The 17,522-nt window shown below is 36.6% G+C and overlaps 1 protein-coding gene across 9 annotated transcripts in view; it reads left to right on the top strand.

Annotated features, from left to right (window-relative positions):
• CCDC88A (coiled-coil domain containing 88A) overlaps positions 1 to 17,522 on the top strand; it is a 192,637-nt gene that overhangs the window by 164,026 nt on the left and 11,089 nt on the right. For 2 of the 9 annotated variants that reach the window (XM_019549270.1, XM_019549263.1), the window contains exons 24-31: positions 961 to 1,053; positions 1,288 to 1,502; positions 9,104 to 9,187; positions 10,338 to 10,541; positions 10,875 to 10,946; positions 11,498 to 11,581; positions 11,930 to 12,010; positions 14,067 to 14,359. In XM_019549270.1, the coding sequence (XP_019404815.1) occupies positions 961 to 1,053; positions 1,288 to 1,502; positions 9,104 to 9,187; positions 10,338 to 10,541; positions 10,875 to 10,946; positions 11,498 to 11,581; positions 11,930 to 12,010; positions 14,067 to 14,359 (1,126 nt within the window). The remainder of the gene's footprint in view (positions 1 to 960; positions 1,054 to 1,287; positions 1,503 to 9,103; positions 9,188 to 10,337; positions 10,542 to 10,874; positions 10,947 to 11,497; positions 11,582 to 11,929; positions 12,011 to 14,066; positions 14,360 to 17,522) is intronic. The other 7 variants (XM_019549269.1, XM_019549271.1, XM_019549264.1 and 4 more) reach the window with 6 other exon arrangements.

The following is a 17,522-nucleotide window of genomic DNA, read 5'->3' on the forward strand; positions in this document are numbered from 1 at the left end:
CTGAAAGCAGGGGTTCCATGAAGACTCCAGGCTGACATGCCAGTGAGTTCTGAGAGTTCACTGGCATCCAGGATCACAGGGATTGTGGCCTCTCCCCCTTTGGCTGTGTGGCGCATGCACAAAGAACTAAGACCTCTCTTCACTGTGCATGTGCCATATAGCTAAAGTAGGCATGGCAGCACCCCCATCACTGTGATTTTGGATCTTCCCATGAAAACAGCCAAGGTTTTTTTTTCTGGTATCTTTTATTGGACCAACTGTACAGTTGGGAGAGAGGTTAGACAACAAGGATTTGGGCACAACCTGCTCTTGCTTAGAATTATATCAGACTTCCTCAGACATGAGAAAAGCTTGTCTTTTGGTTGACATGTATTTCTACCAATTAAGTGAAAACCAGGACTTTTTGCAGTCTGCTCCTTATTTAGAGACAGGCAGGACAACAGCTTAAATAAAAACAGGACAGTCTGATATAAAACAGGACCAATGGCCACCCTATTTCTAACCTCTCTCACAGCCATACAGTTGGTCCAATAAAAAAAAATCACAAAAAATGCTTGTTTCATACATTTCCTGCCACAACATTACAGCATACCATTACAATATTCTCACCCCACTATTTTTAAAACACTCATTTATTATATCCATTTATGGACCCAGTGTGAATAAGGTGCAATATGAAACCATATTAAAATCTACTGGATGGCCCATGAAAGATTTAAAAATCTTTTTATTTAGACATTACTTTTTTATATATATAAATCTATTTTACCTTTCCTACTCCTTTATGATTTTGAAACTCTTGTTTCTTAGCAGTTTACATGCTGCTGCCACTTTTTCCCCGCCTGAAAGAGTCTGCTTTTAGGTAATAAAAAAATGTAAAAGAATATGCAACATAATATAAGCATACAGATATATAATCATACCCTTGAAATACCAATTGTGGTTCATTTCTGTTTACAGTGACAAGTTAAATGAGTTGAGGCGGCAAAAGGAGAAATTAGAAGAAAAGATCATGGATCAGTATAAATTTTATGAGCCATCTCCACCAAGAAGGTACTGCCAAATATTTTGTGAAAATGAGTATAAACACAAATTTTAATTTGCTAAAGACCTGGCTCTGTTTCCATTCAAACTGGCTCGTGAGGCTGTCCTCGACTTCAGTGGGAGCAACAAACAGCACATCCTTATCCTGTAGTTAAATACACATGCGAATATTTTTTTTAAATTATACAGGACGAACATAATTCATTATAAATTCAGTAATGGATTTAATTTTTTTTATATTAGGAGGGGAAACTGGATTACTCTAAAAATGAGGAAGTTGATAAAATCTAAAAAAGATGCTAATCGAGAGCGTCTGAAGTCTCTGACTCTTACACCAACCCGTTCAGAATCCAGTGAAGGATTTCTTCAGCTACCCCATCAAGACAGTCAAGATAGTTCCTCAGTGGGCTCAAACTCTCTTGAAGATGGCCAGATGCTGGGGACCAAAAAGAGCAGTAGTGAGTACTTGCAACAACAAAAAAGTATTTTTAGTTTGAGATTGTTTGGTTAAATGTTTTTCAGAGGTGCATAAAGCTTCAAAGATGCCTATAAAAGTCCAAATCTGATAGAATTGTTTTAAAGTGATGTTAAGAGATCTTGATTGTGCACCCCTTAAAATAGTGACAAAATTCATGGACTTCAATTTTGTCTGATCTAGAGCAGTGGTTTTCAACCTTTTTCCATTTGCAGACCCCTAAATTTTTTTTTGAATGAAGGTTCTTTGAATTTCTTTGAATGTAATTTCTTTGAATTAATTTTTTTGAATAGAGGTTCTTTGAATTTCTTTGAATGTAAGTGTGTATATTTACATACTTTTGATTAATTATGGTCATTTTTCACAGACCCCATAGACATAGACCACAGGTTGAAAACTGCTGATCTAGAGCCCAGGAATGTTAGAGATTTTTTCCTTTTTAGCATTTCTGTGAATCTGAATAAAAACATTAACTCTGCAGTATCTGAGACATGCAGATGACACCTTTTCCCCCAATTTATTTTCTTCCTGCTGTGTTTTTTTCATCCACATGTGATTTCTTCCATTCTTGAGAGTGTCCCTTCATACTGTGTCCACACTAACACCCTTTAGCTGCTATATAAAGATTGTGTGCCTCTGAACTGCTCCTCCTTAATTCCCTTGATCGTTTTGGTGACAGTATAATAGGGAATTTGAAAAATTATGGATAGAGATAAGCAATAAAAATTATTTGGATCACTGCTGATTCTAAAGATTGAGACTGATGTATGCTGAGGTGTAGGAAGATCAGATTTTGTCAGATAATCTGTTAACCTTGGCCAAGCCATTTTGTCTTAGCAGTTAGGTTGCATGTGGCCTATTTTGTGCACCATATACTTGTTTCTGTTGTTGCTCATTAATAATTTAAATCATGAAAAATTCAGTGGCAACCAACTAGATTGATGGCATTCCTACTCATGTTAACAAGTTGCATTTATTGATTATTTAACAGATTCATTTCACTACTGAGGTATTGAGTATATATTTAAAAGCATCAGTGTATACTTGTATTATAATTCTTATCTTTTTAGTAAGTTCAGTATTTCAGTAGTTTCCAATCACATAGGAACTAAAATTTGGTATTCTAGTTATCCCTCTTAAGAATTTTCTTAAACCTTAAAAGAACCCTCATTCTGCGTTTTGGTCTTAGAGCTTGCTCCACAGACTTAAATAAAAAAGTTATAAAGGTGAGTGCTATTTGGATACTTTTAAGGAAATTTAAAAGTTGAACTGATTTTTTTTTTTTTTTTTAAAGAAGATAATAGATTGGAGGGTCATTGCTGTTAATTGTTTCCATTATTCGAGTTGTAAAATTTGAGACGCAAGAGTGCTCTTTTCCATTTGGCAAAGAAGACAGATACTTTGGTATAATGTTTATGGTAAGTGAAGGCACAAAATTTAATAGGACTGGAGCTATAGTTGTTATCTCTAACAGACCAGTCCTACTAGATCGCTAATTCTAATTTCTCGCAAGTTTCTCAGCTGTGTCCTTCACCCAGAACGGGTGTTCAGTTTCTACTTAAGATTGTCTGCAGCAAGTGACTACTGTCTCCAAGCACATCCCAGAAAAAAAAAGGACTATTTTGTGGAGAAAAAATAACATAAGCATTAGGTCTTTAGGGTTGTTATGATAGTAAATTGATATTATGAATTGTTTTGATTTGTGGAAGGAAAAAAGCAGATAGAAAAAAGGCTGAATGGTCGTCTTTTGGACCTACAGGCAATGCTTCCACTGAAAAATGATGCTAAAAGCTCTTAGTATATTCTCATTGAGAAACTACTAAAAGGTATATGTCTCTAAAGCGCCTGGCAGATGTTACACTTAACATATGATTATCCAGTCAATCATGTCTTAAATGGTAACCTGGACACACATTCATTCAGTTAATGGCACAGTAAAACAGAAAATAAGCTACAGAGTTATTGCTTAAAAATGTGTAATAACTTTGGGGATAGTTCCCATCGCGTCATAATTTTTGCATATGTGGCCAGTCCCAAAGCCTCCATGTGTTCCCACACCTTGGAGCACCAGTCAGCTGACTAATCTCCCAGCTGGAGAGACACTAGCAATATGGTATTATGTGGGATTGGAGATCATATCCCAAGTCATGTCTTCTGCTATGTATGTGTAGCATGGCAGGAGGCATGATTGTTGGGGTCACAGTTCAGCTCCCATTGCGCCTTTTTCTGAATGTCTGCTAAGGGTCTAAAAGGAAATACTTTATAACCTGATCCAGCTTAAAATAAACACTTTTTCTTGCCTGTATTTTGATTTGCTTTCCTTCAGTTACTTTGTCCTTACTAAAGGAAATGATTCTCCCCTCAGATGTGACGTTAATGAGTTATTAAAAGACCATACCTCTGCTTAGTCTTCCATAAATTCATTAATGAGAAACCCCACTCCAGTGGCGTGGACACTGGAGTGAACAGCTGGAAGCCCAGAAGTTGAGAGCATTGAGGCTATAGCAGAAGCGCTCATGGCATAGCCATCTCAGATTCCAATAAATCTGCAAATTCTGCTAAATACCTTGTCACAAGGATACAAGAAAGGAAAAGAAAGATTAATGAGAAACTGGTCTCTGACAAGAGAATATTTTACATTAGCTTTTAATTCATTGTAAATCAGGTGCTTTGTGAATGTGTCTGTTTGGCAGTACAGGCAGTCCTCAGACTTACAACACAATTGGTTCCTGAAAACCGTGTCTTAAGTTAAAACGCCGTAACTCAGAACCAATTTTCCCATAGGAACAATGTTATAAATGGGGAATTGGTTCCTGAACCAAGGCCCAGTACCCTATTTTCACCAAAAATAACCCAGAATTTTGTACTCAATTGTATATGAGTAATATAGATACATCAGTGTTGTAAACAGCAATCATATTGATTTGGAAGGACTACTTCGAGATGCCTTTGCTGGACTTTTGAAGGGCTCTTGGTTAGACTTTTTGAAGGGTTCTTGGCTGGAGTCTTCTCAAGAGTCTTGTCTGCTTGTTTTCCTTCTCCACCAGACCTCTGCTCCAGGCTCCTGACCCCCACCAGAGCCCACCATGCTGCTGCCCCAAACACAGTAGCCACAGCACCTGCCCCGTGTCCTGGGCTGGATTTGGCCTGGAAGGAGTCCTAGAGTTCCCATATGGCCTGGGGCCATAAATGAGTTTGACACTCCTGAGTTAAATAAATCCTCTCATTCCTAGCTTCTTAGAGATTTGTACTTGTGGTGAATCTCCTAAGAATAGAGACCTGTGCTGACAATGCTCAAAGTAGAAAAGAATAAGTATTTAACTGGAGTTCTTTATGAAAGTTTGGAACCACATAATCTACTTTTTATCCCCACTTTTTTGTTTATTTGAGTTTATTACATTCTATGTAAATAGAAAAAAGTGAGATTGATGGTAGATGAAAGTTTTGTCCTCTTTCTCTTCTTTAGGTGTGAGCAAGGAATTTTCTTACCTTATGGAAAGTGCTAGGATCTTAAAGCCATTGAGTATTAGGGGTCCAGAAGATCTAGAGACCTTTTTCCTGCAGAGGAGCTGAAGAGGGAATATCAACTGTTAGATCTTCATCTCTAACAGACTTTGTCTTCTCAAATGCTGTTCTCTCACGCTCTCTCTCACATTAGTTTCAGAAGATTAAGAGATTTTAGAATCAGAATCCTCAAGAGGAAGTATCATTATCTTCTTCACCTCCTGGCAGTTCACTGGTTCAAATGTCAGTATTCTAATCTGATTATTCTTGGTGAGAAGAGAACTGCTGAGGCCCTAGATCTTAAACTAGAGAACTCTCTTGTTCTTTATTATTAAGCTTCAGATCAAGTTATCAGGGACTCAGTCTCTCTCATATATAAAAATATACCATGCATACTACTCTGTGTAGAGAATATTATTTTTGAAATTTAGAAGTTAATCTATTGTTTTATCATTTAAAATTAATTTGAAATGGTTTTGTATCTTGCTTTTGGTTTTGTGCCTTGGAATCCTGTGAAGGTTTGAAGTGATGATTTTGCGAGATCCCTTGGGTAAATAGTTGCCAGCAAACAGAGGAAAGTACAGTCAATGGCCCAGGCAGCTCCTTCCAGGCCTGTGTTCCTCTATTAAATGTTGCTTCTTTGTCTGTCTTTTCCTTCCTAATTATCTTAATAATGGAATTACATAGGCTTTTCAGAATTTCCCTGTAGTTAAAATCCACTGAAATTTCCTATATTGACTTCATTTGGAAGAAAATGCTATAATTAAATTATTAACAACTAATTATTATGATTATAGAGGCTAAAAATGATCAGGTAATAACTTGAAGTAACTCAACCAATAACCAGCCTATAGCTGATTTGGATACATTCATACTTTGTTTGTAAAGACACAGTAGTTGTGTGTCAAGAATTTTTATTAGGTTACCTAATTATTTAATGGCTGCCTGCTAGCTTTCAGGAACAGTAGGCAAAAGGTTTCCTATAGCCTCTCTTCCACTACTGACCAAGACAGCATTGACAAGGGAGGTGAGAATAAAATGTAGAGGAAAGAAGCCCTTAAAAGTGCAGAGACATCAGGACTTGGAAGTTTGACTCTTCCTCCCTCCATTCCACCTTTCAGTTTAAAGCATCAGATTAATTACCAGTTGCTGGCCTGCATTGTCACCTGCAGGAGTGGTGGTGTAATTGTAATCCCTACAATTAATCAGGGCATTCTAAAACCACCTGAAGATCTATGCCTGCCCCTTTCCATTGTAGTATCTGTATCTGAGAGTTGACATAGTCAGATGTCAAAAAGGACAGTATTTTTATGCTTGCCTGATCCCCAGTTCCATAAGTTTCTGAAACCTAGGAAATATCAAAACACTTTCCTCCTCACTTGGTCCTGAGAGACAGAAAAATATAGTGATTAAAACGCTTAGATAGGAAGGTTTCATTCTGTAAGAACACATAACTAATTGTTAAGCAGTGCTAGCAAAATTTTACCTGAAAAGGCTTCCTTTTAATACAGAAACTTTTGTTGCAAGAGGCTCAGACAGAGGATACTAGGTCAGTATATAATGTTTCACGTTACTAGACTTTGTAATGCCATTAGCCCTGCATGTGAAGACAGTGGCAACTACTGTTCACGGGTACTTAACCCTCTTTCTTAAAATCTTTGACTTGCCAAGGGAGTTATGAAAAGCTATAGAAAATAAGCACTATAAGGAGCCTGAATTGTTTGGGGTTAAGACAGATCGGTGACAGTGAATGAAAAAGGACATAGTTATCTATTTCTGACTTACTGGCCCTGAAAACCAATCTAAAACTGGTTATTTATATTTCTGTTAGAAATTAATCTGTTGGTTTTGTATGCATTCTTTTGGCAGACACCTAAATAAAACTGTATCCCTTTACAGGGGCAGATAGAAAATGTGATTTCTTTACACAGGATTTAACCTCTCTACCTTTTTTAGCAATCTAATATTGAAAATATTAACTATACTTGTTTCCTATGTGGGTCACAACGCTTCCTTGTTCTTCTTTCAATTCTGACCCACGTCAGGGTCGAAAAGGTTGGCTTGTATTAGGGTTTTGCAACTTCTCTCTGGTCAAGACACTTTTGTAATTTGGAATTGGGAACATTTTCTTTATGTTGATTGTTTTAATGGTATAAAACTATATTTCATTATAATGGAAGTTGTAGAATATGCTGCCTTTTGGTTTTATTGTAATATTTCAGGCTAGATTTTAAGAGTCATGTTGCAGAGGAGACCTCTAAATGAAGTTTAGTTGAATCGATGTGGTCTCATGGTTCTAGTTGTGTGCAGCAAAAATTCTCTCAAAATTCGTAGGTGTATGTATAGTACATTGTCCTCTCAGTTGAGCAGAAGGTGATAAGGAAACATGGTTAATGATCTTCCTTTAGCTGCTAGTCAGTTCTCCTTTGGAAATTTGGTTTGGAACTGTGGTAATTGCACTTCCTGCCATATTATTATGGCTGCCATCATTACCTCCTCTCCAGTTGTGTACTCCTGTGCAGACCAAAAACAGTCTTGCCTTGATATGCAAAATAAAGATTTTAATGGGTTAAAAAGTACTTAGCAGCATCCATTTAAATACAAAAACATTTCCTCATCACTTATGGCAGGTATTTTTTTCCATCACTGTTGTGGTAAAAGATAGGTGGGTACATTTTATTTCATCTAGTAGCTTTTTGTTTTAATTTTGCATAAATCTAATATTAATTTATTTTTATAGGAAACTATATTGGAAATACTGTACAAATTCATTATGGAAATTAGAAAATTTGATTTCTCTGTTGAAGTACCACTCCTTACACTGAAAAAAAATATAGAGCAAACACAGATATAGGCACCCTTTGTGGAGAGAAATGTAGAAGAAGCAAAAGTGTCTGAAAATGTATATTTAAAAGAATACTATGTAGGCATGTCATTGTTTCAACAAAAATACTAATATTAATGACAAAATTTGTGTCCACAAAACTCAGAGAGCAAAAACCTGTAGCTCTTTCTTAGCTGGTGGGCTTTGCATCACCTATGCATGCAAATGAAGCTAGGGCTTGTACATACATGAGCACCTACAAATAATTTCTAAGACCCTTTCTGTCTGAGATTTGTCTTTACATTACCATTGTTTGCATGTGGCTTCTTTGTTTGGCTATGTCTGCTTGTAACAAGTTACTGCTGCAGAGAAGTCCAGCCAAAAGACAGGAGTAACTTGTGATTTTTGCTTTTTATAATATTTATTGTAATGTTCATGCTGTTTGCAGACATTACATGTATTATTTTATTTTGTCTCTGATTCCTTCATGTGTGTCAAACTACACCCCAGTTTTGGTTTTTGTGTATATTTGTTTTTGGATCTTTTCTTTGGTTCTTGTTTCCAATAGACATTTGGTATGGTACCATATCAGCCAATAAATCTTGATTACCAGCATAGATTTCATAGACTAGTGGATTTTTCTAGAAAATAACTACAACGTTCTACACTCCATGAATCCCTTGAACATATGTACCTTAGAAAGAAGTGTATAGGCAAAAATGAAAGAGGGAGAGATATTAATATGTACAAAACTTAACAAGTAAATACTGTTTAAAAATTTAAGATACAAGTAAATTAGGTAGAAAATTAAATTAGAAATGGCATTGATGTTATAAGTAGCAAGTAGTAAGATACAAACACTTTAAAATGGATATTTTATCAATCTTACAAGTTAGTCAATTTTCAAAAAAAATTTCACATTCAAAGAAAATTTGTTACTTATTTTATACAAATTCTCTTTGGAGAAGTTCCTTCTGTTTTTTTCAGGAACTTGGGAGATTAGAACTTTCAAAGTATATTGCATTCCTCAGCTTTGTCTTCAGTGCTTTTCTGAGTATATTAAAGGTTTCACAGTATAATTTTCATATTTCATTGTCACGCAGCAGCATGAAAATGATAGTTCTTAGCATAGCATACATAGCTGAAACTCAACATTCATTTCTGTCCTTAGTTTCAACATTTAACTTCCATCTGTTCTTCTCCCTTTTTTCTTTCATTTCCCTGTTTCCGTTTTTCCTCATGCTATGACATAAAAGTGGTTGCACTGAAAAGACTGCCCTTTTTGAGGAACAGACCGAAGGAAAAAGACAAAATGAAGGCCTTCTACCGTCGCTCCATGTGTAAGATTTTACGACAGTTCAGCTTCTCTTAAATGGCTACACTGGCTTCCATTACTAATTTTTCACTAACCTTTCCCCTGGACTGCGCTATATTTTCCCTATTTTGCAAGGTGCAAGTCCTGCTGCTATATAACAAGGAACTGGAGCATTTTTTTCAAAACCTTATTTATATATATGCTTAAGATAAGTGTATATATATAAAGTATAAATATGAATAGTATATATTAGTATAAGCATATTGGTATAAGTGTGTGTGTATATATATAGATATATATACACTAATATACTTAATATAAATATATAATGATATATGCGATGCTCACTTCTTATATATAATATATACACGCTTACATATACACATACATATTTTCAGTGTATTGTGATTACATATATTTATATACATATTTACTGTATATACACATTGTGCATATATGTGTATATAAATTCACAGACCACTTGATAAATTTGGATCGTTTGACATTTTAGTTAAATTCCACTTTTCGTAATCATTCTAATTAATTATCTTATTTTTTATTAAAGAATCTTTTGATTGAAAAATAATGCAAGGATATAAGGTCTGTTGCTCTTAAAATATTTGTCATATTTTTTCCTACCATAATAATCTGGGGTTTGTTTTTTTTTAAAATGACGGGGTAGAAATAGCATTGTACTATAAAGATGAATGTCATCTCTTTTCTCATCCTTTTACATAATATCATATAATAAAAAGACACAGTATTCTGGCAGTAATAAAGTTACCAGCACTGAATAAATACTCCCTTGCTGTTGCCAACACTGAAACTGTATTAGCACCTCTGCCCATTTTACCCTTTTTCATTCCATTTGTCATTGTAAAACACCATATCAAAGCTTCTCACTCATACATTGCCTATCATTGTAGCACAAGCATGGCAGTCGTTCCTAATAAAATGAAAAAATTATATCTGAACTGAAAGAAATCTTTGGTGCTTAACACTTTTCATTCATTGAGCTGATTGCATGTCATAACATGGATGATTCTGTGTTTGTAGCTTTCAGTATTCAGTATGCTTTAATTCTTAGACAAATATCAAACATTTTGCAGTACGAAATAAGAATGAAAACAAATACATTGACCATGCTGATTCATTTGCTTTCATTTGCATCCCAGCCATGAATGACCTGGTGCAGTCCATGGTCCTACCAGGAGGACAATGGACAGGTAGTTCTGAGCATCTGGAGGGCCCTGATGATATTTCTACGGGTAAAAGGAGAAAAGAATTGGGAGCTATGGCCTTCTCTACTACAGCTATCAACTTTGCAACTGTCAACTCTTCTACAGGCTTCAGATCCAAGCAGTTGCTAAATAATAAAGGTATAGGTAGAAGCTCTTTGCACCATGATGTGATTGTGTTGGTAACACTGATTTTTATATGAATCATGGTTTTGTTCCTTCATGTTTTACATTTCTCAGCAGCTAATAATGTGAAAGATTAAATTTCAGTAATAAGAAGTAATTGAATGGGTTTAATTGTTCTAATTGTAAAATACTTCAGGGTTTTTTGTTTTTTTCCCACAGAAGTGCTACATAAGTAAAGATGGAATGGATTGAAAAGAACTATTTCATTATGTTTTACAGATGACAGTTTTTAAATTACCTTTTCTCAGTTAATTTTATTTAACACCCTGCTTTGTCTTTTACATGTAGATACTACATCCTTTGAAGATGTTAGTCCACAAGGTATTAGTGATGATTCTAGTACAGGATCAAGAGTTCATGGTAAGATGTGAACTTTAATAAACTACTCAATTAAGGATATATTATGTGAATGCTAAAGAAGTTTGCACAAAAACAATGAATGGCAACATTACAAGTGAGCATGTTTTCTAGAATTTGCATATCACTTAACTCTATGGTATCATTTCTTCAAACCTAATACTTCCCTCCTTTCTCTGTAGAGCAATTTTTCAGCTAACTTGTGTATTTTTAATAGGAAGTATCTATAACGTGCATCTGAACAGGATCCAAGTGTATTGTACATTTTAAAATTTATATGGATTTAATTATGAAATAGAACTTTTGACTTAATTAGACTCCTCTTCAATCTAAAAAAAATAATTATTCACTAGTCTAAATTTCTCCTTCCTTCATATTTTCACTGAGTAAAAATGCAAAGTGAAAGCTAAAATAGAAGTAATTAGAATAAGTGAAATTGAAACTACTTTACCTTATGAAAAACATTTAAATGACTGTAAGCAAAACATCAGTAAAGTATTTTGATTTAACATTTTGGAAAGTGTTAATGCAGTTATTTCCCTTGTATTGGATAGGAGTGCAGGACATTAACTGTGCAGATGCTCTTGCTCCTGTTCGTGGCATTTCAACAATGTGCAGGGTTCCTTGTCAGATCTGTTGTAAGTGACGTAATCACAAGCAGCTTTCTGCATGCTGTTCTATTCATCTATGAAATCCTGGTTTCCCGCTAACAAATCTTACTCAATTCTAAACGTGCACTCTATTTTTCTTTTCCTTGTTACCTTACTGTTCCTGTAGTGCCCTTTTCTAAAGTGTCCTCTTGGACTGCCTGGAAATCCCTTCGCTGTCTGATCTGTAAGAAACAACACTTTGTTCACAGTGGGCATGTTCAGCCTGTGAAAAGTGCATGATACCTGCTTCAGAGCATTCTGTGATCAGAATGTAAAGGTAGTGTCATCTGCTAAAATTTTGTTTATCATGCTGTCTCCTGATTTTTTTTAATTTAGCTTCCAGACCAGCCAGCCTTGATAGTGGCAGAACATCCACTAGCAATAGTAATAATAATGCTTCGCTCCATGATGTCAAAGGTATGCTGTAGGTAAATTTACATATATGCTTCATTCCATGATTTCATCTGTAAGATGGTCTCTACTGTAAAAGATTCATAGTGCATCTTTCCCTTAACATTTATGCCTTTCATTTTCTAAATTAGGGATGAATATAAACAATGTAGAACTTTACATGCTTGTAGTAAATACCAAAGTAGAAGCAATTACAATACATTAATCTGAAATTATGTCTAAACAAACCTAATCAAAATAGAAAATAAATATATCCTGATAAATATAAACCACAAAATGAATTTTAATTCAGTAATACTTCAAACAAATAAGTAAGTCTCCTTAATTTGTTGTATAGCATGCATGTGCTGCTGGAATCTTACTGAAGTAAAATCTGTAAAATGTCCAACACAAATTAATTGAAATGGCTTCAAAATATATTTATTAATCACCCTCAAAATATGTCAAACTTTGCCTTTAAAAATTAGATAGTATTACCATTTTATTAGTAATTTTCCCAGGATTTCCTCTGTTATTTTTTAAAACCATTTTAGTACTGTTTGTGATGGACATTCCACAAGATTTTGTATTTGCTATTGGCTGGAGAATATTACATGTTAGAGTGGTACCCATAAGCTCATATGCATAAGAATGCTTGCAATACAATTGATAGATATTTTCTGGATTATGTCTGTTTGCTGAGAAATGTAGAGATGAATGCAAGTGCGGGATTTTTGTTGGCTTTGTTCATTTCCTGTGGCTTTAATCTAATGGTTTTGATAGTTTGTACTATGAAAGGTCCTTGAAGTAGTTGGCATTCAAGATTGTATGTGGCACACCACCAATTTCTAGTATAAACTATTGATTATCTTAAAATGTAGTTACATTGTTTAGAACTAGCAAGAGTTATAATACGCATATTATATTATTAAACATGAATTTTGGCACTGTTCCCATAAACGTTACAAATTGAAGGGACTTTGTTTTGTACTTATTGTCATAGTCCGCTTTTAGGTCACTATGGACGCTGACAGGCATGGAAAAAAAACAAAACAGTGCTTTACCAGAAAAGGAAGCGCATTAGTTCAGCTTGGCTCCCTAGTGTCTATGTTGTATCGGGTGCTTCAGAGGGGCTTTTTGGTGCTTTTATCTAATAGCTGCTAGAATCAGCTACTAGGTAAAATGCCAAAAAGCCCTGCTGGAACACCTGATATATATAAATGCTGGGCAAGATGGGTCAAGCTAACACAGTACCTTTTCTGGGTATTCACTGCACTTGGCATGGGGGCACACTGAGCTTAAAGTAAAGAGCTGTTTTGGTTTTGGGGGGGGTTTTGGTGTCTGTAAGTAGCCAATCATATTAAACTAAAATTGACATTATAAAGAATATAGACCTAGAAGGGGCCTTCTGGGCCATTGAGTCCAATCCCCTGTGTTTTTCTAGCTCTCGTTTACCCAAGAGAGTACCAGAATTATTACCACTTCAAATTACCACACACAGCTACCAGATTCATTACTCAAAACGTGAAGAACATACTATACCAAGCCATACATAAAACTGGGGGAAGGGGTGGACAGAGATGAGGTCATTGTCATTGTCCTGCTAGTGCAACATCAGGGAAGTAGTTGGTTAGCAACATCACTTCTGAAATACATTTTTTTTTTTTAAACCTTGTTGAAGAATTGACAGATTTTTTCTTCATATTCCACTTCTGATGTCTTATTTGTATAAGAGATCACATAATAAGAAGGAGATGACAAATATATACTTACATATTTGAACAAATCCTGTATTGTACTGGTTTGAATCTAGTACTATGGAGACAGAAAGAGATTTCAAGTGAAGGATGTTCTTTTATTTGAAAACCTGAAAATTCAAGGTTAAAAAGCTGCAACAGGTAAGTCTAGGAAAATAAATTGTATAAAACTTATAGTAGACTGCTTGATTTGACTTATGGAAGAAAATTAGATTCTTCAACATTTTAAAGAAACGTGTAACAAGTATTATGAATATCTTTAATAGCGGTCCCAGGTATTGTTTAGAATGTATTGTTTAACAATGTTCATGTAATTTCTGTTACAGAACACTTAATACTGTTTACCCCAAAAGCAGGTGCAGTTAACAACCAAAGCAGGCCACAAAGCCACAGCAGTGGGGAATTTAGTCTTCTTCATGAACCTGAGGCTTGGTCTAGCAGCAGCAGCAGTCCCATCCAATATTTGAAAAGTCACACCAGGTCTAGTCCTGTGCTCCAGCAAAGGATGCCTGACACACTGGACAATCAAAGAAAGCATATCAAAACCGGTTCTCCTGGGAGTGAGGTTGTTACTCTGCAGCAATTTTTAGAAGAAAGCAACAAAAGTACTTCAACTGAGGTTTGTAAATAGAAATATTGTAACTTAGCTTTAAGACTACAAAATATCCTATTTTTCGCACAGATTTAATAGGTGCTTCCAATGGATACCATTTGCAAGACCCCCTTAAATGAGATGTGACATTGTCAGCTTAATTATTAGGTGCAACACTTACCCTTTTCTTTCTTGTTAAGCAAATCTAAAAACATTTCAGAACATATGTGAGATTATGCTTGGTAGGAGCTAAATGGCATTGTGGGATAAGGCATTTTGACTCAGTCTGCAGAGGGGAAAAATATTTCTGCCCACCAAGGACTAGCAGAGGTGCTCAAATGGCAGGCATTTCATTTAAATGTCACTGTGCCTTTCTCTTATTAAAAGGGAAGTAGATCTTCAACCTACTTTAATTTGAAAACAAAACATTTAAAAGCCTAAGAATCTGGAGATGGTCATCCCTTCTCTGGCTACTGCATTAAGTAAGAAAAGATGAGGACACTTACACAAAATTGTCTGACTGATGCTGTTATTCATCAGTGCATGTGTGAGTGGCTGTATAGCATCCACACAGCACTTTTGATGCTAATAACTGGCAGTTTTAATAAGCAGTGACAAATTAAAGTGATCAAAGTAAAAAGCCCATGTGGAGTCTGCCAAGGAACTCTGTACAGTGTTTGGTGCTTCATTGTATTTTACTTGTTAATTCTAGCAGCTGGCAGAGAGAAAAGCATGTACAAATTTTAGTTTAATTTTTTATTATAATAAGCAGCTAATAATATAAATTGAGGTCTTAATAAACAGTGGAAAATACATGTGATTTTTTTTCTGCGTATGTTTGTATTTTCAGTTTTGATTCTAATATGTGCCTGATTTAATTCATTAAGATTTTAAGGGCATCTGAGTAGTATTTGGGGAGGGTATGGAGGTAATTTGTAGCACACCAGCCAAAAAAATTACCCCCGCTGTCCTAAAACATTCTTGCGATTTCCATTACAAGTGATAAAACTAGAAATAGGAACTGTAGAGGAACTCTGTTGTTAGCAAGTTCAGTGTCCTGTTGTTGCAGGCAATTACATCATATATAATCCTTTTTCTGACAATGTCATTTGATGCCAAGACAATGAAGTTCCCTTGACTTGGTTATGATTTGGAATAAAATTTTATTCTTTAACTGCTGTGATGCTGGAAACAGCACCATTTATGGCCACATACAATATTTTGTTCTGGTCTAGATCCAGCTTTTGGGATCTGTACATTCCTGAGGTTAAAACCAGAAATATCTGCATTTGTTTAAAAAAGACCAGATGGCTTCCAAACCTTTCCTTCAAGATTTTCTTTCTGGCTCAAAGACTCTTGTATGCTTGCAGTAGTCCACTTCAACAGCAAGGGTATAGGGTGCCCTCACCAGGACTGTACAGTCTGGTAGGTAAGGCTGTCTTCTGGGAGATGAGACATCTGGTTTGAACTCCCTCAGGCTGACAGAGGTCTAGAATCCACATTTCCAGTCCCTGGGTGAGTGCTCCAACCACTAGACTATTATGTAAAAAGCAGACATCATCACTATCTCCTTGTGGCTGCGTTGTTCATGTGACAGTAATGGGGGTGCTGTGCTTTTACTAAACTCAGTGCTCTTGGTGTGAGTGAGGTGTGCCAAGAATGTGTCTAATAAATAATGCCATTCTAGAGACATAAGTGAAGTTTAGGCATCACCCCACTCCATTCTTAATTACATCAGAGTCGAATTGGAGTAAAGCACCCAGCTGCTCAGACTAGGGTGCTTCATTGCGTTTATGCACCTAGGGGTCTTTTTAGTTTATAATGTAGATGCTGAATGAATCTAAGAACATATAGGGTTCTCTGGTCACTGGCATAGAGTTATTCTGGATTCCTTTTTTTGTTACTAAAGCTCCTAAATCCTGCCTACACCCTATCTTGATACCTGCCTGGATCTGACCAGAAATCCATCCCTGTTCACTTGAGCACTTAAGCATATGAAAAAGTCCCGTCCCATTTGTAAAAGTAAAACTGTGCTTAAGTGCTGTGCTGAAAAAAGATGGACTATAATATTTGTCAAACAAGTGCCTAAGTGCTTTGTTTAATTGAAATCCTGGAGAAAAATATATTAAGCTTGTTATCAGGCTTGCGCTGAATATATTAAGCTTGTCATCAGGCTTGTGCTGAAAGTCAGTCTTTCAGAAGAGATCTTCTATAACTGTTTATTACTTGGTGTAATTGAAGTCCACTTCAAGAGCTGGATGCCAGCATAGACCTACACTAGAAGTGTCAAAGATACAACCCCACGGGTCAGATTTGTCCCTCAGGGCCTTTTCATCTGGCCCCTGGTGCTGCAGGCAGCATAGGGGGTACAGGCAACCCCTGCTTAACACTGTTTCACTTAGCACTGTTTTACTATAATGCTCATTTGAAATTGATACCTGATTTCACTTAGCGCTCGGTGAGTGTCATTGTAATGCTTGCGATCGCCATCTTGGGTCATTAAAAACAATTGCGGTCGCCATCTTGGATCATCAGATATTTTTGGTTTCACTTCACGCTCGTTTCACTTAACACTTGTTTTTTCAGGAACCGATTAAGGGTGCTAAGCAGGGATTGCCTGTACTCTGATGGCACCACATATGGTGCTCACTCTGGCCCACATTGACTCCATGCCAGATTACAGTCGCACATCCCAGAGCAGCTGTTGCATGCAGCCAGGCCCTGGAGCAGCCATCTTGTGCAGCACAGCGCAAGAGTAACGGCCACATAAAGCCTAACTCTGGAGCAGGACTCTGGGGCATAATATGTAGTGTCCGCTAGACCTGTGTGAAGCGGCTAGTATTCTCTTTGGATTCAGATTTGGCTGATTCAGGGGGCAGTACCCACTGCCTCCCACTGCCCCGCAGTGGGCAGCACTGGGGGGGGGGGGCTCTGCATGAGTCCCCTGACCCTCTCCCCTGCTGCCCCAGGCCTCCCATGGCTGTCCCGCCTGCCATAGGTCTGGCTCTTTAAGAAAAAAAAAGCAAACAAGAAAACCCCCCGAACTCACCAGTTCCTGCCAGCGGGGGGGCAATCCATGCTGCCCCATGCCACGTGGGGGGCTCTGCATTAGCCCTGAGGCTGCTGCAGGAGCTGGTGAGTCCCAGGGTTTTTCTTGTTTTTTTTTCTTAAAGGGGCAGGTGGGGCAGCT

Source organism: Crocodylus porosus, unplaced genomic scaffold, assembly GCF_001723895.1.
Source record: "Crocodylus porosus isolate Cpor-Errol unplaced genomic scaffold, CroPor_comp1, whole genome shotgun sequence".
NCBI lineage: Eukaryota > Metazoa > Chordata > Crocodylia > Crocodylidae > Crocodylus > Crocodylus porosus.